General features: G+C 52.1%; 11 protein-coding genes across 11 annotated transcripts; 5 read left to right on the forward strand and 6 right to left on the reverse strand.

Annotated features, from left to right (window-relative positions):
- Positions 1-143: 143 nt before the first annotated feature.
- Positions 144-1,604, reverse strand: LDX57_006086 (CTD-interacting domain-containing protein; the record flags this gene model as incomplete). Its single annotated transcript, XM_046087778.1, has 5 exons — positions 144-997; positions 1,047-1,188; positions 1,239-1,297; positions 1,350-1,441; positions 1,507-1,604. 5 exons carry the CDS (start codon positions 1,602-1,604, stop codon positions 144-146), a joined length of 1,245 nt encoding a protein of 414 aa, XP_045943746.1.
- Positions 1,605-1,862: 258 nt separating this feature from the next.
- clc1 (clathrin light chain CLC1) lies at positions 1,863-3,371 on the forward strand. Its single transcript, XM_046087779.1, has 4 exons — positions 1,863-2,136; positions 2,190-2,431; positions 2,494-2,594; positions 2,690-3,371. The coding sequence occupies exons 1-4, from the start codon at positions 2,097-2,099 to the stop codon at positions 3,039-3,041; spliced, it is 735 nt and encodes a 244-aa protein (XP_045943747.1). The 5' UTR covers positions 1,863-2,096; the 3' UTR covers positions 3,042-3,371.
- Positions 3,372-5,393, reverse strand: CDC37 (Hsp90 co-chaperone CDC37). Its single transcript, XM_046087780.1, has 2 exons — positions 4,143-5,393; positions 3,372-4,083 (listed from the first exon to the last, which is right to left on the reverse strand). Exons 1-2 carry the CDS (start codon positions 5,099-5,101, stop codon positions 3,582-3,584), a joined length of 1,461 nt encoding a protein of 486 aa, XP_045943748.1. The 5' UTR covers positions 5,102-5,393; the 3' UTR covers positions 3,372-3,581.
- A 234-nt stretch (positions 5,394-5,627) lies between these two features.
- mdr2 (ATP-binding cassette permease mdr2) lies at positions 5,628-8,087 on the forward strand (the record flags this gene model as incomplete). The annotated part of the gene is made up of 3 exons (XM_046087781.1): positions 5,628-6,863; positions 6,915-7,550; positions 7,602-8,087. 3 exons carry the CDS (start codon positions 5,628-5,630, stop codon positions 8,085-8,087), a joined length of 2,358 nt encoding a protein of 785 aa, XP_045943749.1.
- Positions 8,088-8,664: 577 nt separating this feature from the next.
- On the forward strand, positions 8,665-10,136 carry LDX57_006090 (nucleoside transmembrane transporter FUN26; the record flags this gene model as incomplete). Its single annotated transcript, XM_046087782.1, has 2 exons — positions 8,665-8,846; positions 8,912-10,136. The coding sequence occupies 2 exons, from the start codon at positions 8,665-8,667 to the stop codon at positions 10,134-10,136; spliced, it is 1,407 nt and encodes a 468-aa protein (XP_045943750.1).
- Positions 10,137-11,065: 929 nt separating this feature from the next.
- Positions 11,066-12,092, reverse strand: LDX57_006091 (chitin deacetylase; the record flags this gene model as incomplete). Its single annotated transcript, XM_046087783.1, has 3 exons — positions 11,066-11,118; positions 11,208-11,572; positions 11,668-12,092. The coding sequence occupies 3 exons, from the start codon at positions 12,090-12,092 to the stop codon at positions 11,066-11,068; spliced, it is 843 nt and encodes a 280-aa protein (XP_045943751.1).
- Positions 12,093-12,592: 500 nt separating this feature from the next.
- Positions 12,593-14,059, reverse strand: LDX57_006092 (CCDC47 family protein; the record flags this gene model as incomplete). Its single annotated transcript, XM_046087784.1, has 3 exons — positions 12,593-12,968; positions 13,017-13,887; positions 13,993-14,059. 3 exons carry the CDS (start codon positions 14,057-14,059, stop codon positions 12,593-12,595), a joined length of 1,314 nt encoding a protein of 437 aa, XP_045943752.1.
- A 618-nt stretch (positions 14,060-14,677) lies between these two features.
- On the reverse strand, positions 14,678-16,438 carry MDM34 (ERMES complex subunit; the record flags this gene model as incomplete). Its single annotated transcript, XM_046087785.1, has 2 exons — positions 14,678-16,034; positions 16,104-16,438. 2 exons carry the CDS (start codon positions 16,436-16,438, stop codon positions 14,678-14,680), a joined length of 1,692 nt encoding a protein of 563 aa, XP_045943753.1.
- Positions 16,439-18,456: 2,018 nt separating this feature from the next.
- On the forward strand, positions 18,457-20,560 carry LDX57_006094 (uncharacterized protein; the record flags this gene model as incomplete). The annotated part of the gene is made up of 3 exons (XM_046087786.1): positions 18,457-19,749; positions 19,797-20,086; positions 20,137-20,560. 3 exons carry the CDS (start codon positions 18,457-18,459, stop codon positions 20,558-20,560), a joined length of 2,007 nt encoding a protein of 668 aa, XP_045943754.1.
- Positions 20,561-21,489: 929 nt separating this feature from the next.
- On the reverse strand, positions 21,490-22,578 carry IPK1 (inositol-pentakisphosphate 2-kinase; the record flags this gene model as incomplete). The annotated part of the gene is made up of 2 exons (XM_046087787.1): positions 21,490-21,687; positions 21,748-22,578. The coding sequence occupies 2 exons, from the start codon at positions 22,576-22,578 to the stop codon at positions 21,490-21,492; spliced, it is 1,029 nt and encodes a 342-aa protein (XP_045943755.1).
- A 2,420-nt stretch (positions 22,579-24,998) lies between these two features.
- Positions 24,999-25,422, forward strand: ECM15 (UPF0045 protein M15; the record flags this gene model as incomplete). Its single annotated transcript, XM_046087788.1, has 2 exons — positions 24,999-25,070; positions 25,285-25,422. 2 exons carry the CDS (start codon positions 24,999-25,001, stop codon positions 25,420-25,422), a joined length of 210 nt encoding a protein of 69 aa, XP_045943756.1.
- Between the last annotated feature and the right edge of the window lie 152 nt (positions 25,423-25,574).

Raw genomic sequence — 25,574 nt, forward strand, 5'->3', positions numbered from 1 at the left:
CAGTGGAACGAAATAAATGCAAGGCAGAGATCGGAAGCACGGAAAAAGCAACGAAAGATAATGAGAAAACCAAAAAAAAATCAAGAGACACCGCCCCAATAGTGACAATAGTCCTCGCAACAGTAGCGATATATCAGACTATTCTACTGCTGCTGCGCTCCACCCTCCTGCTGCAACAGCTCAGCAACATCGGCATCAAGCTCGCCGCTTGCAAATTTGCTGTAATCTTCCTCGCTATGAACAACTTTTCGCTTCTTAGCGTAGAATCCGTTGGGGTCCTGGGGGTCGCTATAAGCTGAAGACGGGTCGGTGCCAGGCAAAGAAGACCCTGTCGGGGGCAATGTGAAGCCCCCTAGGGTGAATCCTGCTGGTCCCTGCGGATCAAGAGATGTACCTGGAAGACTAGCCTCCTGCTGTTCCTTGGGAGACCCGACAGGAGTAATAGCCTCCACAGGCGGGGGAGTCAGAGCTTCAACCTCCGGTCGAGGCACTGCCTCGCCTCCAAGCCCAGAGTCGCCGAGGTTAGCAGCGGGCGAATTCTCAGCAGATAGTCCTCTCATGATTCCGTCCTCTACTTCTCTCTTCTTTGCTTCCGTTTCCGACTTTCTCTCGGAAAGCTGAACGGCCAAGGATTGCTCCTTCGACAGGGCCGAACGGTTGGTCTCCAGGAGTTTCTCGAGGCCGTCAATCAGAGCAGTTCGCGACTTGATGACCTCGGATACCGAGCTCTCAGCGTTCGCAAGTGCCTTCAGCAACTGGCTAAGACGAGCAGCGTGCACCGGAGGCGTCGGGAGGGGTGTGTTAGGATCATTCAGCTTTTCATATTCCGCGTTTGCGGTTGTAGCAGAGGCACCGGAAGCCACATTGTTTTTAGACAGAGCCACTTGCAAAGGAACAAGAGGCTGAAGCTCCGAAGGGGTGGATGAGCCGGACGGCCCAGAGAACAGGGAGCCTCCCAGAAGCGGCTTTTTGCCAGTGGAGCGAGTCTTATCGATTTCTATCGCACGATGAGCACAGCCCTTTGATCAGGAATGGCAAGCACATACCGTCCACTCGTGACTCTACAGCCTCCTGAATAGGCAGTTCAAAGATTGATCTTTGCCTCCACACCTCTACCACCCTCCGAAGCTTTTGTTGGATGTCGTTCGAAGCACCTTTGTATGCGGTGGCCACAGCCTCCGCGATGACCTTGGCCCCATTAGCTTGATTTTGTTTGTCCAGTAGAAGATACCACCAACCGGAGAAAAGGCAATAAGAAAATCATCTTTCCGTCGTGCTCTCGATTGTTGCGCAACCTCTAAAAACATTGTCAACTCCGAATCAATCTCGAGTGCCGGATCAAGCTGTACCGTTGGCAAGATAGACCAAATTCAATCGTTTCGGGGCAGGGGAATCACGGAGTTTCTGCAACCAAAGTTGCGCGGTTCGCTCGGCATGTCGTCTATTAGTTGACCAGATATCAGTATCTTTCCTTCACTTAGAGCGTGTAGACAGCGAATGAATTACCTGTGAAACATGACCCATTGCGCAACAGTCACAATGCCCTCCTGCGTCTCGTTGAGCGCAGAGAGCTTTGCCTTGACAGCATCATCGGTATAGGCCATTATATCGTGATAAAAGAGCGACGGTCGGATAGATGGCCTCTCTGAAGTAAACTAGAAGTGAGGCCTCTTAAGTAGCCCTGCGAGTAGAGCCAACACGAAGTCGGGGTGCTGTTGCGACAATCGCTTACGAGATGGCAGTAGGTCTTCTCGGTTGAAAGTCTGGTGAATAATGCTATGGATACTCTATTGATTCAAGATTAGATCAATAGAGCCTGTGGACAGACTTACAAGCTTGCAGTGGCTTGTCGAGGCAAGTAGTGAAGCTGGGCTCGTCGCACCTGTCTTAAGCTTGCTCACCGCCCGGACTGGCAGAATCGATCACCCCCGGCGGCTTCTCCCCCATTCATCGCTCCGTCCGGCAACCCTCATCTTGAAGCCAGCTGGAGCCTTACATTCCCGTCAGGTCACCTTTTCTCATCCCATTGATACGGAATTCTTTCGCGACTGACAACCGATACTACTACTCTCATCTACCACCACTCTTGAATCATCATGGCCGACCGTTTCCCCTCTTTGGAGGATTTCTCTGCGGGTTAGCAACCCGCATTCACTATTGCACCTTCCGGGATACTAATCGGCGTGCAGGTCAAACCGAAGTTGTTGACACCAACGGCGGCGCCGACGAGAATGACTTCCTAGCTCGCGAGAGAGCGATGCTAGGCGATGATGCCGAACAGTTCGCTACCTCGCAGGACCACGTTGCTACAGCCGAGAATGTTGACGATGACGATCTACTGGGCGGTGCGGAGGGAGCTCCGACTGGCAGCCCTGCTCACGAGATGTCTGGGTTCAAATCGTCGTTCCCTGCTCTTGAGACACAGAACGAGGTATGAGCTATCTGCCAAGAACAAGGACGTGCTCGCTAATGTGATCTCCCTTTTCCGAACAGCAAGTTGCACCTGGCGGTACCATCACTGGAACCGGTGCTCCCTTCCCACCCACCGGCTACTCCAGCTACCAAGAGCCTCAGGAGGAACCTGAACCCGTCAGGTATGTACTCTACGATATTTCGCATTTCGCTCCCGGCGCCAATTCCTTGTCCGATGTCCAAACAATTCGCGCTCTAACGCTGAGCTTTTTACTAGGGAATGGCGCGAGAAGCGTGATGCGGAAATCACCCGCCGTGCCGAGATCTCCGAGGAGAAGAAGCAGTCGACCGTCCAGAAAGCCAGAGAAGACATCGACGACTTTTACGTCTCTTACAACAACAAGACCGACAAGCTCCGTGCGCAGACGAAGGCCGAGGCCGAACAATTCCTGTCTAACCGGGAGGACACCTCTTCTGGTGGCACCAGCTGGGAACGCATCGCGAAATTGGTTGACATTTCTGGAAAGGGGACCAAGGGCGGCGCCAGTGGATCTGGCAAGGAGCGTTTCCGTGAACTGCTGCTTGATTTGAAGAAAGACCAGAAGGCCCCCGGTGTCAGTGGGGTCTAGATCGTGGAATCGGCTCAAAACCTCCCTCCAAGATACGGGTTGAGCACGGGGAAGGAATGCCTTAGCATGAGAGTCTTCCTCATTTCCTCGATATCACTGCATCCCAGCGCCTCTATCATGACTACCTTGCCGCTACCCATCTATCCCCTTTGTCTACCTCCAGGTGCTTGGCATGTCCTCTCGAATTCGCCCGTATTTTGTTACGCATGATTTTCTTACACCCATTCTGCTTTAGCTTATTATTCTGTCACCCTTGTCTTTTTATCTTAAACGCTTTCTTTCTTAATTTATGTAGGTAAATAACGCATACAGGTCGTTTTGATCATCAGTTATCTTGTCAATATATTTAGTAGGGACTTGCAGGTCGGTCTGTTACGCAAACCTGGAATGATAGAACACGACGCTTGTTCATTAATGCGAGGATTGTACAAATATATAGAAACCCCTAAACACGACAATTTTGGGGTAATTGGATAAAAGGTTGTCGGGTCACAATGCCCCTGAAGCCAAGCCAGCTGTACTATACAGCAATCCGCGGATTTAGTCCAGCTCGGCAACATCACCTCCGGGCTCGCCTATCTCTTCCTTCTTTTCCCTCTTGCCCTCAGCCTCGAGTTCCTCTAGCTTCTTCTTGCCCTCTTCCGTGGTAGCATCGACAATTCCTTCCTCCAGACTAAGCATGCCGCTGTCTCCGAGCTTCTCAATAATATCTTCGGCTTCCGGCACGCTCATCTTTCCGAGCACCTTGTTGACCTCATCCAGAGACTCCGAGGCCAGGGCCTTCTGAAGATCTTGAGAGAAAGACTCAAACACCTTGCGGGCCTCGATCTCGATCTGCTCCGTACTGTCTGCAGCAGGGATGTTGATTGTAATCTTCGTGTTGGGATCCACAGCATGAAGCTGGATTTGTTCCACCCCGGCAGGGTCGTTAGACGCGGAGCTATCCTTCGCGAGCTCCGCGGCGCGGGTCTTGATTCTGTGGTAGGTTTCAGTGACGTCTTTCTGGAAGAGGGTTGACGCTTGGTGATCCTTAGTAGTGATGCTACAAAAAACTCATGTTAGCCACCATTCTAGTGAAAAGGGGCGGTGATGGGTGCATACCGCTTGAAGAACAAGGAGATTCCGTCGCGGCCCAAAGAGCGGCAGTATTGCAGCAGCAGACCTTGGTGAACACACTGACGGGCATAGTCATCTTTTCCGGCCATTTGACTATTGAAAGCCTCAACCAGGAGACCGTCGGTTTCTTTCTCTGCGACAATTTGTGGGTTCTCGCCGATGAATTGCTGCAACGCCCGGTAGTCGCTACGGCTGATCTTCGCAAATCGCTTGGCCAGATCGCTAGCCTTCATGTTCTCTGGATCCTCTTCCTCGTCGTCATCGGCGCCAGGCTTCTGCGATGAGGCTTGGCTTCCTGCTCCCGGATTCAGAAGCTCAACGGACTCTGACTGAGCCGCCTTGCCCTTGTCGGCCTCGACCTTGGCGATATGAGATGTGTCGAATCCAGTGTGCAGCATGTCACTCGTAATTTTGCTGCTCTCTTCCTTCTCGAGCTGAGCGAGCTTTTCCAGAAGTTCCTTCTGCAGTCCTTGCACCTTGTCCTTGTGTCCCTGCACCCCTTTGATGTACGCCTTGGTCTTTTCCTCCGTGCTGACATCGCCGATCTCCTGCTTGACCTGGTCCACCAGGGAGCTCATCATCTGAGAGTATTTCGGCTGCTCCTTCACCTGCGAGTGGACACCTTCCGGTGCCTCTGGGGGCGAATCCTCGGCGGGGTTTGCTGCGCTCTCCATGAGGACCTGGAAAACGAATTCCTCGGGGGTATTCGAGCCTTCATTTTCCCGCAGGATCGCAAGGAGTTTGTTAATGCGCGAGAGAAGTCCGTCGTTGATGATCCGTTCGTATTTCAGGGTCTCGATTTCAAGCCGGCGATGCATCCGCTGCTGGTGGATTTGGTTCTGTTTGGCCTGAATGAACGAGCGCTTGTCGACATTAGGGTGGACTTCGATATCCGAGTCATCGGACAGCTCCAGAGCGTCCCACTTGCTGTAATCGAGCACCATCTTGGGACACAGAAATGACTGTAGCTTATGAGAGGGGCAGTAGAAGTGGGGTTATGAACAATAAAGGATTGAATCCTTGAGTTGGTGGACGGAGAAGTAGGTGTATTCAGAGAGGGAAAGAGTAATGTAAAGTAGACCGCTTGAAGTAAATCTCACCAAGAAGCGAGTCAGTCCCGACCAGCACTATTCCCTTCACTGCAGCAACACATCGAAAGCTATGGATCGCCTTGGATGCCAGCGGAGCACCCGGGCAGGCGGTGTCCCTCGGCAGAACCTTTCCCGAAGCCCGTCGGACGCGGCGATTATCGGATTTGGCTAATGCATCCCAGGTCTTTCCCAGCTTCACTCGCTTCGCCCCGTCCATTTCTCCTTTCCCTGCGGCGCTACTCTTCTCTTGCCCGAAAATCTTCCGGTGTCTACGGACATGAATACTCTCATCTCTTAGCTCTTTAGTGAGATACGGCAATGCGTTCTACCCCGTGACGTCCTTCTGAACAGCCGGCCGATTCCACTCTTCAATTCCGCAATGCGCGGAGTCAGGGTGCTTACTTCTTGGGCTCCAGGGGTAGCTTCAAGGCCATTTGTCCAACCAAGGGCTTCTGTCTTGAACGATTTCTACCCTGGAGCCAACGCTTCGGCGCCTGCGTTTGGTGCCCGTGGTCTTCTCAATCGCTCATTCTCCAGCTTCTCGACCCCGTTTCGCAATGGTAATACCAACGCCATTTGTCAGCCTACTGGTCTTCCGACCTTCCTTTACGCCAATGCCAGGCTCCAGCCGCGGTTCCTGCAGAACTCACGATTTCTTTCCTCCGCCTCACGCTCTCTAGAGAACAAGCCGACCGCGCAAACGACGGACACCCCGCAAGCAAACCAGAAAACCAACCAAGACAAAGAGGACGAGGAAGCCGAGAAAGGATTTGAACTATCGGAAAGGGCAGCGCAAGCCGCACAGGTCAATCTTCGGGCGAAACTCGCCAAAGATGGAGCTTCGGGCAAGAAGTCGGGTTTCTCCGAGATCTGGAGGCTGCTGTCTATTGCGCGACCCGAGGCTAGAAAGCTGGGGTTGGCGTTTCTGTTCCTGCTAGTGTCTTCGTCTATCACGATGTCGATACCATTTTCGATCGGAAAGATCATGGATGCGGCAACGAAGTCTTCCGAAGGCGGCGCCACCGAGCTTTTTGGACTGAGCATCCCGATGTTTTACGGCGCTCTGGCCGGTATTCTTACACTGGGTGCTGCGGCAAACTATGGACGAATTATCATTCTGCGCATTGTTGGTGAACGTATCGTTGCCAGGCTTCGCTCGAAACTCTTCCGGCAGACGTTCATCCAGGACGCCGAGTTCTTTGACGCCAACCGAGTCGGTGACCTGATCTCTCGCCTGAGCTCCGATACCATCATCGTGGGTAAGAGTATCACGCAGAACCTGTCGGATGGTCTGCGGGCAGGTGTCAGCGGTGCGGCAGGATTTGGCTTGATGGCATACGTCAGTCTCAAACTGTCCAGCATCTTGGCTCTGCTGCTCCCTCCTATTGGTCTTGGTGCTTTCTTCTACGGAAGAGCGATCCGTAACCTGAGTCGCAAGATCCAGAGAAACCTGGGAAATCTGACCAAGATCGCGGAAGAACGCCTGGGCAATGTGAAGACGAGCCAGTCTTTTGCTGGAGAAATCCTCGAGGTTAATCGTTACAACACTCAAGTGCGCAAGATATTCGACCTCGGCAAGAAGGAATCTGTGATCAGCGCCACTTTCTTCAGTTCTGTATGTTTCCTGACTCTTGGAATTGCTGAACGAACATGCTGACATATATAGACCGGATTCATGGGCAACATGACGATACTCGCGCTCCTCTACGTCGGAGGCGGAATGGTTGGAAGCGGCGCTATCAGCATTGGAGAGTTGACGTCATTCTTGATGTACACTGCCTACGCCGGTTCAAGCATGTTCGGTCTGTCCAGCTTCTACTCCGAACTGATGAAAGGAGTCGGCGCCGCCAGTCGACTGTTCGAGCTGCAAGATCGTGACCCTACTATCTCCCCCACCAAGGGTACCAAGGTCGTGTCGGCCCGTGGCCCTATTCGCTTCGAGAATGTTTCCTTCAGCTACCCGACCCGACCGGCCGTGCCTATCTTCAGGGACCTGGATTTCGAGATCCCTCAGGGCACCAACGTTGCCATTGTTGGTCCTTCGGGAGGTGGCAAATCGACCATCGCTTCTATTCTCCTTCGGTTCTACAACCCTACCGAGGGTAAGGTTCTCATTGATGGGAAGGACATCAGTCAGATGAACGCCAAATCTCTTAGACGAAAGATCGGCGTGGTCTCGCAAGAGCCTGTTCTTTTCTCCGGGTCTATTGCCGACAACATTTCCTACGGCAGCCCTAGGGCAACCAAGTCTGAGATCATCGCAGCCGCCCGGAAGGCCAACTGCCAGTTCATCAGTGATTTTGTAAGTTTGCCCGTATCCCTTTTCGTCATTCCAAGCTAATGAGCGATGTAGCCGGATGGGCTTGATACTCAAGTGGGCGCTCGAGGAGCCCAACTTTCTGGTGGCCAGAAGCAGCGAATTGCAATTGCGCGTGCCTTGATCAAAGACCCGGATATTCTGATCCTCGACGAAGCCACGTCCGCACTTGACGCCGAGTCCGAGACCCTCGTTAACAGCGCCCTTGCTGCTCTCCTGCGCGGCAACAACACCACAATCAGCATTGCTCACCGACTTTCTACCATCAAACGGTCCGACACGATCATCGTCCTCAGTCCGGACGGACGGGTGGCGGAGCACGGCTCGTATGAAGAATTGAGCTCTCGCCCCGACGGTGCCTTCACCAAATTGATGGAATGGCAAATGAGTGGCGGCGATGCAACGCAACCGCCCCAGAATGCTCCCGTCAGCCCGGAAACCGAGGAGAAACTGTGGAACCTGCAGAAAGAGGAGGACGAAGACGTAGATGAAGCGGTTACCAAGCAATCGAAGAACGAATAAGGGGCTTGTTAGAGACTGGCTTTCTTTCGAGTCCGACTTCATGCACATACCCATTCAATTGGGATTCTCCGGTCGGTTGTCCTTTGTTGACCTTTCCTTGATATTATATTAGCTCTTTTTTTATCTTTTGGAGCATGCTGGCACTGTAGAGTATACCGATCTTCCATTCTGTGCCTTATACACTTTATGTTTGATGTATCTAGCTATCACCGGACCATCGCCTCTCTGATGGGATTTCTTTAGTTATGGAGTGATGATCAGGGTGAGGAGTGGTATAGAGAAATAATAAATTAATCTCCACTTGACTACGCAGATTCAGGCAGACCGGAATGTATCCTCGCAACCCTTTAGATATATACTAGCGCAGGCTTCCGATGACGCTGATTCATGTGACCCACCCGCGGCTTGGCGATCCCTGCTCCTCTTGTCTTATCGGCCTCAGATGACTTGACCTCCTCGCGACAACGTCACTTATCCTCCATCGACCTCAATGATGGCCTGATTTCTTCAACTCCAAGGTCCCTTGTCTTCTATCCGAAAGGGACTTGAACTTTCTATCAACTCCATATCTTCAATCATGGATCGCATCCGGAAATGGGCAGCTACTCCTCCCCCGGAGTATGAGCCTATCCAGCAACCGCTCAATCCCGATGACAATGATCACCAGTCCATCTCCTCCGAGCATCAGACGGCCCCTCGTTTCTCCCGATTCGAATATGCTGTATTCTTCCTCCTGGGAGTCTCGATGCTGTGGGCATGGTAAGTCCGGAGCTCCGAGCATGCTTCATCCTTGTACCACTTTCTAACGACTCCGTCTTTATCAGGAACATGTTCCTTGCCGCTGCTCCGTACTTCTATCATCGATTCCAATCGGACGACTGGGCAGCTACCCACTACCAATCCTCTATCCTGACCGTGTCCACAATCACCAACCTGGGCTCGGTGTATATCCTCGCAAAGCTCCAGAAGGGCGCCTCGTACCCAAGACGAATTAGCATCTCGCTGCTCATCAATATTGCCGTGTTCACCTTGCTGGCATTCTCCACGATCATCGCGAAACATGTCTCCGTCAGTACCTACTTCGGCTTCCTCATGGTCATGGTCTTCGGGGCGAGTCTGGCGACGGGAATCAACCAGAACGGCGTGTTCGCTTATGTATCCGGCTTCGGCAGGGAGGAGTATACCCAGGCGATCATGGCCGGGCAAGGCGTCGCCGGTGTGCTGCCGTGTATTGTCCAGATCCTCTCCGTTATCGTGGTGCCGCAGAAAAAGGCCGATCAGCCGGAAGAGACACCGCAAGAATCGTCCAAGTCCGCTTTCGCCTACTTCATCACCGCCACCTTGGTCTCCTTTTCAGCTCTCCTCGCCTTCCTCTCGCTGGTCAAACGCCGCTCCTCTGCTTCCCCATTGACCCCGGACCTCTTCCAAACCGACCACCAAACAACCCCTACAGCTTCCCCAGAGGTCGATGACAACCAAACCCACAACCACCATGACCACCACGATCCCCCCACCAAAACCATCAGCCTCCTCGCGCTCTTCAAAAAGCTCCGCCTCATGGCCCTCTCCATCTTCCTCTGCTACGCCATAACAATGATCTTCCCCGTCTTCACGGCCGAGATAGAATCCGTACACGACCCATCCAGCTCCCGCATCTTCGACCCCCCCGTCTTCATCCCCCTCGCCTTTCTCTTCTGGAACATCGGCGACCTCGCCGGCCGCATGTTCGTCCTCATCCCATCCCTCTCCCTCGCCCACCGCCCCTGGGCCCTCTTCCTCCTCTCCCTGTCCCGCATCATCTTCATCCCGCTCTACCTCCTCTGCAACATCCGGGGCCGCGGCGCCGCAGTCCCCAGCGACGTCTTTTATTTAGGTGTCGTGCAGCTCCTGTTCGGTGTCTCGAATGGATATCTAGGGAGCTGCTGTATGATGGGTGCCGGGCATTGGGTCGAGGAGGAGGAGAGGGAGCCGACGGGTGGGTTTATGGGGTTCATGCTCGTGGGTGGGTTGACTGCGGGTAGTTTGTTGAGTTTTGGGGTTTCGAGTTAGGCTGTGTTTCCTCCGTGCCGTCTTTTTTTTTTTTTTTTTTTTTTTTTTTTTTTTGCTGGTCTTTGGCTTTATATATAGATGAACATCCCCTTGATATTAACCGGGAAGGGAATGAGACCGATAGATTGAATAAAACCCTACATATAGCAGATTCTGGAATAGAACATCCTCATTTCGATATATATATATATAGCGCCAATCATACATAAAGATAGGTCATAACATCAAGAATCTAGATTAAAGGTCTCTCACCAACCATGAAAAAATATCCTTCCTACCAGCCGGAGACGTTCAGGTCAAAGTTTAGGATACCAGAGAAACCATCAGTTACGTGGGCCTGACCAATCGCATAATTTCCATTGATAGTATGGACGTAGAAACAGACAAGACGTACTTGTATATATTCACGCGAACAATCCATTTTTGAATAGAAGGTAGAGCGAGAAGAGCTAGGGAAACAGAATAGCGTAACCCTGACATTCTGTCTAGTTTAGATAAAACTAGCGCGAAAGAGTGGTGGCGGTAGATTAATAGATTCTTGGTACTTGTGCTAATTTATGAATGGGTCAGGTTGAGTTCGATATATTAGAACCAGGACTACTTAGTTGCTTCATCGGATCTAGAACCAAATCGCTCGAATACCAACGCCGCAAGATCAAGCAGCAAGTAAACCAAGGTAGTAAAGACCGGACGATCGATGTCAGATTTTCTACTGAGTGAATCAAAGACCCTTTCAGGATCAGGATTCACCATTCGGTAACCAAGTTTCTCTACCGTATACATGTACAGAGTCGACAGGCCAACAGGGTAAAGATATCACCACAAGACAAGCCTCACTAACAATAGCATCAATGAGCCAATCACCAGCGGAAACAAATCCATCAGGATATATATATTCAATTGGCACCCAAACCTCCCTATCGGGCACATCAACGATACCAAAGGCGCTCCGACTCCCCCAAGCATTCGCCCACGGTAACAGCTACACAACAACCAGTCAGCAATGCTCTCCATTCATTTACAAATCAAGGAATTGCTTTCTTCAAAAAGGAAAGAGCAAAGTAAACATACCCTTCAGCCCCCTCATCTTCGCGCCCTTCAGCATTTCCCTCGTTAGTGTCTCCACCGTCTGTCGATGCGTATCATGCGCCAGCACGATCGTCCCACCAGCTTCCAACTCCTCGACGAACCGCTCGTAGCTGTGATCAATCAACCACGGCGTGTCATGCTGGTAGTCCTTAGTGTCAATGCTAGCTGAGATCACCCGATATCCGAGGTCGCCGAGAACGCTGAGAACCAGGTCGTTGACTTCCAGATAGGGCGGCCGCATGTAGGTCGGCGCTCGACCGGTGATGTCACGAATTTTGGCGCTGAGGCGGGTCATTTGCTCGTAGATGCCGTCATAGTCGAGGGAGGGGAGTTGAGGGTGGTCGTATCTGGGTTGAAAGTGTCATGTTAGTTGCTTTGCTCACCTCGATTGTTGTATTAATACAAAAAGATCGATAGTGCGGTGTATATAGAGGGGATTTACGTATGAGACGCAATCTGATGACCCTCCTCACTAGCCCGCTTCAAGTACTCCGCGTATTCATCATGTCGAAGATGATAGCCATTTACAAAGAACGTAGCGCGGACGTCGTATTCCTGAAGCACGTCGAGGAGCTTCGGCGTGTAGTGCGACGGCCCATCGTCGAAGGTAAGAGCTATAGTGTCCGGTATAGTGCACTCCGTGATCATCGTCCCCACCGGGACTGTTTCCGTGGTGGTGTCGTTCGGAAACGGTTTGAGACCGAGATGGGGAGTTTTGGGCCGAGTGGAGTTGTTGCCGTAGTATGTGGGAAACCTGGGGACGATGGGGATGTTGGTCGCGGTTGCATGTGCGTATATTGGGATGTCAGACTCAGGTGCGGCGCTGGATGTTGCGTTCCTGGGAGGAAGCACCGTCATGACCATCATTGGGGAAGCGAGAATGGATGTAAAGAGAGTGAACAGCAGGGTAAGGATAGACAGGAAACAAAAAAGAGTGGACGCCATGGCGATGTGTATGAATGGGATTTAAACTGAATGAGCGCATTGATAAAAGCATGATGATTAGGGATCGTTCCAATATCGGAGTAGATGAAGCTAAAGGTGGGAGCCAGATTGGTGAACGGAAGGAAGGAGGGACGGGGGAGAAATCGAGTTCCACTGAGGGAAAGTTCTGCTACCACCTCATACAATACTCATTAAAACAGCGATAACCATAAACATATTCAACGACATCAATTCGGTATTTCTGCTTTTCTCGAGCAGAAGACAGAAGCAATATTAACATCCTGATCTCCGCTACCACTCACCAAATAGATTAGGAATACATGATACATGAAGGTATGCCGACGCAGCATTATAAGCCATGTCGCTTTTCAACCACCGCTCCGTGATCCTCCTTCCTCTCACCTTGGGTTCGAACACCGAGTTTAACCCTTCTTGGTGTACCGCTTCATGGACCGACGCTGGCCCTTCTCACGCTCACGGTCAAGGAACTTGCGCTGCTCGTCGGCGCTCATGCCACGCAGGAGACGCTCGCGCTCCTCCTTCTTGATCTTTTCGGCAGCCAGCTTGCGTTCCTCGGCCTTCTCCTCCTCATCCACGCGACGGAGCTTCTTGATTTCCTCCTCGCGGGCGTTGCGGACCTTGCGCATCACCTCGGCGCGGAAGTGAGCCGACGCCACAAGCTTATCGGCAAAGCGGAGGAACTGGGTGAACAAGGGCAGCGTTGACGCATACCCGGATGCGGAGGACGGAAGGGTCACGCAGATTTGAATGCGCTTTCTAGGGGTGGTTTCCTCGATCCTGGGAAGGGTTAGACTAACACCGTAGGCAAAGAGGCAGACTACTCACTTCAAAGGCCTGTCAGTAGGCTGGTCAGTGACAATGAGATACTTGAAGTCGTCGCCAGCCTTCTCAACAGCCTGGATCAACTCCGGGGTGAGAAGTGCATCGGTGATCTCGGCATTCTCAGTCATCACGGTGGCCCACTGGGGAAGCTTGGCGTTGTCCTTGGTGAAAGTCATCGACGCATCGTAGCGATCCTGACGAAACTGGCGCATGTGGTTCTTGTGCACAACGGCCCAGATAAAGCCATCGTAGGCCGAGTTGTTGACCTTCAACGAGGAAGTATCCTGAGCAGGAACGGGAACCACATCCTTCTCTTTGCCGTCAAAAGTATACGCAACGGCCTCGTAGGTCTCGGTCGGCGCCTGCCAGCTTTCGAACAGGAATCCAAAGACCACATCCATCCAATAAGTCACGGGGTTGTAGCGCTTGGGCAGCTTGATCGTGACGTCCACGAAAGCCACGTTCTGTCGGCCAGTGGCGTACGAGGTGAACTCCTGAGCCGTCTTCTCCTTCAACAAGTCATCCGGCGAAGCCAGCTCCGAGGTAACCCCCTCCGGCTTCCGGACGCCGTTGAAGCCGACGACCGCGAACTCGCTGTGGAGGGCGGATGCGTGGGCCTGGGCCCAATCCCGGGCCTTGCGTCGGTTCTTACGCGTGCCCCAGAGATGGAAGACGACGATCAACAGGATGATGGGCGCCACCATGGCCTCCTGGATGAAATCTTTGGGCGATGTCCGCTCCCACACCCGGTACCATTTCGTATAGGGGACGCCGGCCCCGACGCCCTCGGTGTTGAAAGCAGGCACCGAGGAGGCAGAGGACGCAACGATAGAGGCGGGAGACGGGTCCGGTGCGTTCACAAAGTCGGCGAAGTCTATTAATGAACGACAATTAGCTGATAAGGTCCTTTCACACCGGGGTAGGGCGATGCTGACGGGCTCTGGCCCGGGGGGTCATTTCAATGGATTGCGGCACTTACCATCCTCAACCTTGGCAGCACCCGATGGCTGGGAGCCACCGAATACATTCTTAAGCAAACCCTCCATGACGAAAAGGAAAGGGCGGAAAGTAAAGGCAGCAGGCTCCTAAACTGTCCGGGGATTGACAACGTGGCGGAAGGAGGAGAGGGAAAAAGAACGGGAGCGAGTTGACGTTCGTCGCAAAGCGATCGCTTGACTTGAGCTAGCGGTGGAGCCGCCGCTCTGGGCACCTCCACGCCAAGACTTCTCTGCGTTTCCGTGGATGAACTGGATGGACAATGAAAAACGATACAATTGAGTATAAATAAACAATTAGCTATTGTAGAACACCGACGGCCGATCCCCGGATACCACCAAAGTCCCAAATATATCGCACAGAAAAAAAGAAAACGAGTGAAGTGGTATCCGCACAAAAAACAAAGTAAACAGAAACGCCCGGATTTTTAGGATACACCAGAAGGAAAAACAATGTACAGTATCTAGTCTCGCTGAAAGTCACAATTTGGTCGAAAGCCACAAGGTCGAAAGGCGAAGTCGAAAGGTCGAAAGCAAACAAATGATTAAAACCAAGGTCGTATCGGTCATTAGTAAGAAAGTATCCCAGACTCGCTGGTGCAAAGAACGTAGTAAAAAAAGGAGAGATAATGAGTGGCAGAGAACCGTCGGGTCCGTGTGTATATAAGTTCACTGGCCGTAGGCCGGCGGAGGAGAGCCTTCGTGGTTGGGGCGACCCCAGAAGGGACTGCAGGAGGTGCTGGGCATCAGCTTTTCGTCTCGCATCCGACGGGCGATTTCTCCCGCTAGTCTTTCGACTAACGCTTGGTCGACCGCACCGGAACTTGGCTTCTCTTCAACGAATGGAAGGATGGTAGACGGTAACTGCCGAGACGGTTCAGCCTCTTGCTTTTGGCTGTTGCGTCGAGAGGCGCCGTGAGGGAGCACGGTAGCTCGAGGAGTCGCATCGACATCTCCATGTCTCGTGGGTGCCGAAGAAGACTCCCCCGGCTCACGCAGCATCTCTGCTGCAATGTTGCGACGAGGCGCAGGGTGAGAAAGGTTTGTGCGATGGCGTTCGGGGATCGTGGGAAGGTGAAGCTCGCTGTCCGGAGATAAGGGAGGCGTCACCGGATCGTCAGGTTGTTCATTGACAACTGGGAGCGGGGCCGAGCACACCGATGGTGCACTGGTCGTTTCGGTGAAGGCGCTTTCATCGCTGACACTTGCTGAGTCCTCCGGAGCCTTGGGCCGGCGCAGATCCACGACGCGCTTCTTGCGCTTTCTAGAGTGGGCCTTCGAATGACGACCGGCCCCAAGACTCAGACCATAACTGCTAAAGGCGTGGGTTGAGGCAGATGATCGACTGTGTGTCGACACCATGCTAGCATTGTCCTGGAAGGAAGACATGCTGCCAGCGTGGGATTGGGTGCGCGACAGGACCGGGCTTAATGGCGACATGACGCTTCCAGTTCCGTCACCCTGGTCGGAAGGCGAAGTCCATGCACGATAAACTACTTCTTGAATCGAGGGGGTGAAGAGCGATAAGGTGCGTTGCGAGTCCGTGAGAGTTGCTAGTCGGAGAAGATTCTTCTGCGAGAATAGCGAATGGGTTTCAACCGAAGAGTCGAGCGAAAGCGACGCGATATCCGAATCATTCAAGGCATTTCCCTGAGCATCGACCGGGTCCTGAGGAGGACTGGCCAACGGATCTTGACCCGGGCCCTCGGCTGCCGCGTTGTCGTCGGCGCGGTTTTGCGCTTCCTCCCCGATGCGGTATTCGGGTACCCATAACCGAAGGGATAGTCGATGTATGATGGCGGGTAGCTCGTCCATGAACAGGATGCGAAGCTGGCCCTCGATTTCTTTTTGGAGGAAGTCGCGAACAAAGGGGATCGAATCGAATGTCGAAGAAACCTTAAGCGACTCGAGTGGGTCGTTTCGGAAGACGACGGTGATTCCTTTTTGCTTGGAGAATACTAGTATAACGAAACCGGAGAGTTTAAAGTCGGATAAAGTGATTTGAAGGGGAATTGTGAGAGGAGTTCTGTCGCACAAAAAGAACCACATTAGCAACGAAGCGCACGGCGCAAGTTGAATGTAGGACACTACTTACGCAGCAGCCAACGGCAACGGCGAGGCGAAGGAGGGCCTTGTGAAGAGATAGGTATTGAGCGGATTCGCCTGTACCCGAGTTTTCAGGGTCAAGAAGGCGTCGCCCGTGTAGGACATCTTGAAGATGCCTCGAAAGCGATCCTCGGCCAAGTCGCCGATTTCCAGGATTTCCAGGTCGGGCGGCATGGAGCCGAGATTGAGTTCGGTGACGATGATATCGTCGACGATAATCGGGGGTTTTGGCGATTTATTCAGAGCCGCGGTTAACAGTTCCTGGGCGCGAGTGTAAAAACTCGCGTCCGCCATGAGCGGCGACCAGTTGAAGTTGAACGCCATTACCAGTCATCGAGAATTGACGGGGGTAAAAATCTGGGGCGAAACCCGCAGGGCGTTAAGGTAGGACGGGGGCGAGGTCGACGGGCGCCAAAACCATGAGTAGTCGAGGTCGGGGGACTCGAAAGGGATAATGAGGAAAGGGATAAAAGAATACGGGGATCCAAGCACCCAGTGGGGGAGGAGAAAGAGGGGGGTGAAGCGACGATAAGCCGGAAGGACTGGGAAGAGAAAGAAAAGGAAAGGATGGAAGGAAAGAAAGAAATGTTCTTTTCCGAGGGTCCGTCACAGGCCCGGTCGGGACTCGCGTGATCTACGCGACACCACGAGATGCGCTGGAAACTCTCTAGAGGGGCAGGATTTTGCTATTTAGTTAGTATCTGATATCTATTGACCACTGACTACGACTAATGAGATTTAATATTTTTTTTTTTTTACTTTCGAAATGACTATTCTGGCTCTATTCTGGCATTTTCTTCCCCGTGATCTCTGAGGTCGAAAGGGGCCCGACCGGGGAAGAGGCGAGGAAAGGGAAAAAAAAAAAAAAGGACTAAAGACGGGCCTAAGGCCCAAGCAGGTTAAGTCTTACGTCACTCCCCCCGAAGCTCGCTCGACCTGAGCATCCTTCGCCTCCGATCTCCTCCGACTGCTTTCGGCGTTAAACACTGGAGAGGATCTTCGCCATGAGGTAGTCGGATTCTACTTCAGCCAATGTTGAACCCTCTTTCTGTCAAACTGGAGCCTTTCTTTGCTCTTCGACTTGGTGTTAAACTTTCTTGTGTTGTAATGTTTACCATCTTGCTGCTAACGGGCCAAAAGGAGTATGGATCATGTTGATCACTGCACAACTGCCGCCCCTTAACTACTGTGTACTTTGTACTAACTATGAGTTGATGACAAGTATATCAACTATTTGAGCTCAGTGTGGTTTACTTGGGATGAAGAAGGTATAAAGTACGTGAATATACTCGCATAACTCATATCAACATTTCTATGATGATTCTATCCACTGTCAAGGACACGGCCTGAATAGTTCGAACGGCACGGAAATATTGAATCGCGACAACCCACTCAAACATGCAGACCAACCAACTCATATAAGGAGACCGTCAACCAAAGCGAAAGTACAGCCAGGACACTTCAGACTCAGTCCCGCGCTGCGGCCTGTCTCGCCGATCTCAACCCGTGTCTCTTAACGTACCTCCAAGCCCAATCATGGACATCAATCGGATCCTTCGTTCCGTATTCCGACAAATGTTCGACGCTAGGGTCAGGCCCAGGGGTAAATATCATCGGCAGTTACCACCGACTCTCCTGCTTTCATCTGCCAACTTCAACGCTAGGAGATGATGTGACCTTTCATGTTTCATCGCCCAACTCTCGTGCTACCGCTACTGCTGGAGATGTGCAGAAGTTCCGAGAATAGACACACGGCTGACATGATCTGAATGCGACTCGCCGACTTGTGCGTGCGCTAGAAATGACTCATGAAGGATAGGCTAGGGCTTGAGCTGCCCTTTTAGGACCTTTAGCAATGAGAACGGCTGAGAGTCGTGTGGTACAGGCCTGGCTCGGGGATTGAGTTCTTCATCAGGGCTATCGCGAAACCTAGTTATCCAGTGTAGAAGATCACAAGGCAAGCTTTAAGTCCGGTTACTCTAAATCCTTACGTTCATCGAAGACACTTGCCCATAAGAACACAGCGCATAAAATGAATATCCGTATCTATACCCTCTGTGCCATCTGTAGAACTACACCCCGCCCATCTGATTGGCCACAGCCCACCTACTTACATAATCCGCCTCACCGCAGCAACCACCGCGCTAGTCCAATCCGGGAAAGGAGTCAATAACTCCCCAAACGGGCCTTCCCAAATGCCACCTTCCAAGGCAACTAACTACCGGGTAACTGACTGCACCGCCGAACTCACACCTCCCTCCCGATCGCAAACCACTCGCATCCCCTCAACGACCCACCAACATAGGCTGCTGGTTCTGTGAAAGTACAACCCGCCAGCAGCAATGGTCTCGCCACTCTCCCCCGTCGCAGGCGACGTCACGCCCAGACAAGCACCGTCGAAAGCGAGAACGAAACAACCTGCGAAATCACGACCTAATACGCAACGACGGGTCTATGGAAAGCGCAAGGTCGATGCGCCGAGGGCGGTCTTCGATCAGGGGAGTCCGGCGAAGACGGAGATGAAGAAGTCGTCCACGACGACGGTTCACGATGGTGTGGATTCGCTCCGGGAGAAGCTAGCTGAGGTGCGGATAAAGGGTGCGCAAGATGCGCCTCAGGAGGGGGAGTCTGAGCCGGTGAAGACTAGTGAAAAGACTATCGAGAAGATAGAGGAGCCTGTCAAAGAGATACCAGAGACAACGGAGAACGTTGACGAGATACCCAACACCACGGGGCGCAATGAATCGCCAGAAGCCGAGACGCCGGATACCGAACCAGAAAATGAGACATCCGAGTCGATCCCTTCGAAACCGCAGACAGCATCAAAGAAACAATTAGAGGCCATGGTGGAAGTGAGGGTCAGTCCGAAAACAACCGCACGGAGAACAAAGCAAGAGCCAAAGGAGGATCAAGATACGAGCGAGACAGGGAGGCGGGCAACGAGAAGGAATAAGCCCGCAGAGAACAAGCCCGCTCAACGACAGTCGGCCGGTTTCGTATCGGATCAGAAAGCCAATGCCTATGTTCGCACCATCCTCGACGAGGCCTTATCACCGGTAGCTGCGCAGAGTGTTCAAAAATTTGGCTCCTGGGCCGCTCGCGCTGGGAATATGCTGGAGGTTGTGAAGATCGCCGAGGGTTCCTACGGAGAGGTCTATAAGCTTCGACTGCGAGAGGAGGTGTGCAAGAAGGAAATGTCGAAGTCAAAGCTCGCTCGTCTAAAGGCCTACGGAGATGGCGTTTTCAAGGTTGTCCCTCTGCGGGCGCAGAGCGGTCCTGGCTCGAAGAAATTCACCAGTATCGACGAAATTGTGTCCGAGGTAAAGATGTTGAAATACCTGGATCCGATCCCAGGGTTCGCTCGATTCCGGGAAATCCACGTCGTTCAGGGCCGCTTCCCGGAGTCTTTTCAGAAAGCATGGGATCACTATAAAAAGACGAAAGATGACTGCCTGAACCCTAACCCCTCGAGCAAAAGAGCGTATCCCGACTCGCAACTCTGGGCCATTATAGAGATGGACGATGCCGGGTGTGAGCTGGAAAAGTTCTCCTGGACATCCATCTTCCAAATCTACGACATCTTCTGGGGAGTGGCGATGGCTCTTGCGCGCGCCGAGGAATATGCCCAGTTCGAGGTATGACCACCAGGCCTTTACGATGACAGTGTACTAACAGAGAATAGCATCGTGATCTTCATCTTGGTAATGTTTGTATCAGAAGTACCCGATCGGACGGCCGCATGGACCCGCCTACAGAGCTTGAGGTGATGCGGCTGCCATCTGCAAGCGGGTTTGGTATAAGCACGCTGGAGACCACCATCATCGACTATTCGCTCTCCCGAGCCGAGCTGAGGACTGCCGAGGAATCAGGCGAGGTTGTTGACATTGCATCGTCTGACCTTGACAAGAAGCAAATCTTCGATGCCGTTGGTCGAGACGAGGACGAGATCCTACTGAGAAATACCTATAGATAGTAAGTTCTTCGTCTTCCCTTCTGAAGAAATCTCAACTGACACCCACTAGCATGCGCGCCCAACTATACACAGGACAACCCTTGGACGCTACCAAACCCGCTGATATCCCAGGCATCTGGAGCGAATACGCTCCACGGACCAATCTCGTCTGGCTGCTCTTCCTTCTCAAATCCCTATTGAAGAATCACAAAACCGAGGCCCCTCCCCAACGACAGCCTCTTGCCCCACGCTCTCCTAACAAGGAAGTCCAACCCAAATCGAACACCCAAAAGAAAACCAGTCTTCTTTCAACCCAGGCCGCCACACAAGTGCAGTCCAACGTCTCCCAATGGCAAAAGACCCTCCATGGTCGACTGACCAGTGTCCTGGAGCTTCTGGATCTCGACCACGGACACGAGGATATGTGTTGTGCGGCCGACCTGGTAGCATACGCCATTGACTCTCAATGGCTGGGCGAGCAGGATTTCTTCTAACTGGCGTCTAATCATTTGCATTTCGGGTGGTGTTCTATTCCCCTGTGTTTTCTCTTTTCCTGCTGCGTATAGATATACTTGCATATAGACGGTTAGCGAGGTATGGTGTTGGTGTTTTTCATGCTATTTTATATTCTATCTGTTCTTTCTCTGACTATCACATGCATCGCATAGTTAATATCAAGAACCTCGTTCTGGAAGATAACTAGTCCCTCTCCACGAAGGCCTTCAGCCACTAAGGAAGTAATGAAAGGTACCTAGTGATTGATTGACAATTACAGACCCGGTGCTCAGACCTCTGCATAGTCAGATTATGACATCATAGCATAAGTACTTGTCGGTTCCTTGATTCTTCTAACTTAGAACCTCCGCATTAGCATTACTATCAATAGCTAAACCTAAATCCTAATAACAATTGCGATGGGAAACCCCATAGCAAGAGAGGTAAATAGGTGAGTACTCATACAAACACACATAAAGGAAAAAAAGCCACCCATGACCGAGATGCAATAATTGGAAAAGAAAATCAAGATAACAGGATTGCGTGCAAAAATGAACACAGAGCCGCCCCAGCAAAAACCGAAACCGAGACCGAGACCGAGACCAAGACCGAAACAAGAACCGGAAGATAAGGAATTAGAAAAGAAAGTGTATGGAGTGGAAGAGCGAGGCACAGATTGAACGGAGAAGAAGCTTCACGTGATGTGAAAGAGACCAAACAAAGCAATTTCAATGGAACAATCTCATCTATCGTTTCGTCGTGATGTGCGAAAGGAAATGATAGACCTGGCGTTTAGTGCAGATCTAGTATGGGTGCTGTGTACCCCCGATTGAACTGAGATGAGTGTAAGAGTGTATGAGAGAGTGATTAGGAAATTATGAGGGAAAGAGGGAGAGAGGAAAGGAGAAAGAAGGCCGACAGGGAAGTCTTATATAGATGATTGAGACCCCCGGGCTTGCAGCGCACATTCACTTGTAGAGCCACAGCCCTTGCAGCCCATGTACCAATCTTGGTCGATGAGCTGCTTCTCCAGGTCATGCCAATACTGCGCCTTACCGCCAGCACCGGTCTTGAGGTCTAGGTCGCCGAGACGGATCTCGACGGCACCCTCATCATCAAGGGGCATCTAGTATGGTCAGTCCTGTTTGATGCGAAAGCTGTCGGACGGGGAAGATAAGCAACTCACCTTGATGAACATCGTGCAGTCTCGCAAAGTCATGGCTAACGACTTTCCTCGAGACTGCGCCGGCGGTCCGTGGAGTCCCACCTCCCTAGTCGCCTTCTGGTGACTTAGCAGCTGCTGGAGGGTAGAATTTCGATAGAGCACCGTGGCCAGCCGCATCTGGTTCTTGCATCCCTTAACGTATTTAGTGGCCCGGAGGACATTCTCGAATCGCTCCGAGACAAGGTCCAGAGGACAGAACGAGCGATCTTCGGGTCTGCCGGCCCGACGGGCGTCGTGGTTCTTCATGTCGCGTAGAGCACAGGTGCGACATCTGCGGCTAGCTGCCGGTGCAGAGGGCGATTGAAGAAGCCATTTGGGCTTCAGCTCTGCAAGGATCATCCCGGGGTTCTCGAAGACGGTCATGTCCGTGATCAGGAGACCGAATGGCTCTGTGACGGATAGATAGACGCCGTGACGCCGTTTGGGACGTCGGCCGCTCAGCTCGGCGGCGTGCAACTGCTCGTTGCATTGTTGGACAAGCCCTCGTGGGAGATACACCAGTTCCTGGTCCACTAGTTCCTCCGGCTTGAACAACGGACGGATGGTTCGGTCGAAATTCCGCGCAATTTCCTGATAGGGGATTCCTGACGACGTATCCTTGCGAAGTCGAAGCAGTTTTCCTTTAAATTCAGCAGGCACGCTGAAAGATTCCCTGCCATAAGAGCTGGCTTTCTTAGATCCCTGGGCCGAGGATTTGCTTGACACGATTCTGTAAATGACATTGGCACCACCTTCTGCAAGATAAACGAGTTGAGCTCCCAATGGGAGCTCCAGCAGGTTGGGTTTTGTCATTCGTTCAAGTGGTCAAGTAGGGTGTTGGGATTTCCTTCTGTGGAAGAACCATGGCCGCAATGCACAGTCGGAGGGGGAGAAAAGAGAAGGACGGCCTGGCTCCGGAGGAACTACAACCTCAGATAAAATGGCGTTGACAGTCTCAGACAAAGGAAAGGCACGGCCGCAACGGTATGGGATCCCTGACAACGCTACCAAGTGCCGAATAAATAGTTGGAGGAGAAGGCAGCGGATTAGCAAGGGGGGCTGAAAAAGCAAAGAAAAAACCTGGTTCAGTGCGCAGATGCAGTGAACCCAAAAGGGACGGTCGAGGAGGCTCCCCAGTTGTGCAGACCGTTCCAGCACAACCACGTTAGATCTCGAGATAGCAAGTTATTTTCTTTTTCCCCCTCGTTTGATTTAGTTTTCAAAGAGACAGTCCTCTTTTGAAAGGAGGGGTCTTTCTTGTCTTGTCTTCGTGTTTGTAAGAGGTAGTGATTTGCCTCCGTTTCGTCACTACTGGCCAATTGAGGAATGGGAAGAATTAAAAACCAATCCACGAGGCAATTTATGACCGATCTATCCAAGCTAGACCTCCTTTTTTAATTTGTTGGGGACGAAAATAAAACTCCCCGTTGGCTAATTCGGAACAGCGGATGACAACCCCAGAGACATTAAAGAAGGAAAATCCTCCAAGCCTGATAGCGTTTAGCGGGAAGGATTTCTAGATCAATGATTGAGGCCGGTGCAGGGGTTCTAGTGGTATCAGCACCTGTGGCGCTTGGCTCTTGGGAGTCTTAGGCGGATTTCATGCCAATCAGCGCACGTTCACCGACAATGAATCCAAGTGTTCTGATATCGCCTCGACGCGCATCGGATGCACGAAAAACGCATGCAAGCCCGTCGCACGCAGCTCGATAAGGAGGGAGGGAAGGAGACGGGCAATGTGGCCCAGTGGGAGTTCCGGGGATCCAACTAGATAAGTGCGTTCGATCGCAAGTGGTCGGGCACACAGGCAGCTTGGAGGCACTCGGACCCCAGGACGATAGGCGGTCAGCAAGGAATCGTGGGTGGCCTTTTAATTTGAATGAATTGTGACGAGTAAAATCGTTTGACGATCACCGAGGAATGCTGAGATCATGCGAGTAATAAGTAGTTCCTTCCCCGTAGTTATTCTGACTGAGCGACGGTCAGACCAGCCCGGGAGGTGCGTCACATTCAGCCTGCGAGAGTTTCCTTTGCCACCAATCACCGCTTCCTGTCTGGGGAATGACGAGCAGAGTTTAAAGGAACGGCTGATGGAAGAGGGAAGAAAAGGGGGTGAATAGGGGGTGGATAATATCAGCCCTCTAATATGACTGAAGAACAATGTGAGTGAGCTGAGGAAGAAATTAAAAAAAAAAAAGAATCAAAAGTTCGGATCGCGAACCTAGGTTTCAGGCTCTGGCTGGCTGACTCGCGAAACATTTAAACAAAGAAAGATGACGCAGGGTCCATTTGTCGATGGAGAAACGCCAAGGTCTATCGTTCGTGTCCCCCCGGTCTTTCCTTCGTTCTTATCCACCCAGCCTTACGACAGAGGGAGCGATAATCCGATTATCTTTTCGTTGCTTTTTTTTGTTCCTTTCTGGCCCTTGTTTCTGATGGTTTAGCAGGGAAGCGAAGGCCTCTTGGCGTCGACCTTCCCTGGGTTCCATCGGGGTTTTCTAGTAAATTCTTCGTGTCATCACAGCGACGTGTCGAAGCCGATCGCTAGCCTTGTTAGCAGCTGTCCCCAGGATCATTAGATTCAGATCCAACCGTGTTCATCGGGGACTCGGAGACCAGGGATTAGGGGCTTAGTGGTGATGGCTCTAACGATCTGGGGTAAGGAGCGCGAAAAAGAAAAGAAAGATGGCGAGAGACGATCCTGGTCGGACTCGTGTCCCCAGAGAGATCCAATCGACGGTCATCATGTCATGGACGCATTTCGATGCATCATAACCATTGAAAGGTGGACACTTTGCTCCGTTCGCAGGGCAAGCATCGCGATGAGTTGGCCCACATGTCAGCGCTGCAATCGGAAGATCTGGAGAGATTCTTCGACCGAGACTGGTATCAGGCTGTCTGGATCATACTATTATTGATCTGTTGGGTGATGTCCATGTTTGGAGCGGACATGATCAGGAGAAGAGATGAACGAGAAGGTCGCTGACGGAGTAGATTGTAGACTGTGTGTGGTAGCAGTAGCTAAAGCAGTGCCCCTCCAACCCCGCGTTTTCTCTCTTCCTCTCTCTCTTCTCTTCCCTCAATTCCCTCTCGTCGGACTTTACACCGTCTCTCCCCAAATTAATCTATTCCTGTCACTGCAAGATACCAGAATAGGCCATCCCAAGCGGCACGACTACCGGAGACGACATTATCATACGACGAGATTCCAATACCAAGGACAGGCAACCACCATGGCGTCCTCTACCGACATTGCCTCCATCCCGACTCCCGCCCACTGCACCGCCGACTTCTGCTTGATCCCAGTAGGTCTTTCCTTCTTCCTGTTTTCTCTTCCTTCGTCCCCTCGGACTGCTCGACTCCAATCCAATCCGACCCTGAAGTCGTGATAAGCTCTTCCCCGTCTATACGATGCAACCCTCCCCCAGCCTCGCCTAGTGTTATCAATCACCCAATCCTAAAGAATCCCGCCAGAACGCCGCGACTAACTCAATTCCTCATGCTAATAAAAACCAATAGATCGGAACCGCTTCCGCCTCTGTCTCTGCCCAAATCGCCGACGTCCAGCGTCTGATCGAGAAATCCGGCGTCAAGTACGTGATGCATTCGGCCGGCACAACCCTGGGTACGTCGCTTCAGAGTTGCATATTTGATTGATTCGATCGATTGTTTGTCTCACTGCATCTCCTTTGTCGTACAAACTTCTGCATCGAATAGCAATCCTGTCTGATTGGCTTTCCGAGAGTGCAAACTTCCCTATTGATGGTCTCTCCTTCCCCCTCTCATCTTCATCCCCGGATCCCACCGCT

The sequence above is a fragment of the Aspergillus melleus genome, assembly GCF_016097325.1.
Source record: "Aspergillus melleus strain CBS 546.65 chromosome Unknown contig3, whole genome shotgun sequence".
NCBI lineage: Eukaryota > Fungi > Ascomycota > Eurotiomycetes > Eurotiales > Aspergillaceae > Aspergillus > Aspergillus melleus.

What these genes read in the sequence shown, in the direction of transcription:
- CDC37 (XM_046087780.1), bottom strand. Translation starts at nt 5,101, where the DNA reads ATGGTGCTCGATTACAGCAAGTGGGACGCTCTGGAGCTGTCCGATGAC. An exon ending in ATCTCCTTGTTCTTCAAGCG is followed by an intron (nt 4,084 to 4,142) that starts GTATGCACCCAT and finishes AGTTTTTTGTAG; the next exon opens with CATCACTACTAAGGATCACC.
- clc1 (XM_046087779.1), top strand. Translation starts at nt 2,097, where the DNA reads ATGGCCGACCGTTTCCCCTCTTTGGAGGATTTCTCTGCGG. An exon ending in CTCTTGAGACACAGAACGAG is followed by an intron (nt 2,432 to 2,493) that starts GTATGAGCTATC and finishes TTTTCCGAACAG; the next exon opens with CAAGTTGCACCTGGCGGTAC. An exon ending in GAGGAACCTGAACCCGTCAG is followed by an intron (nt 2,595 to 2,689) that starts GTATGTACTCTA and finishes GCTTTTTACTAG; the next exon opens with GGAATGGCGCGAGAAGCGTG.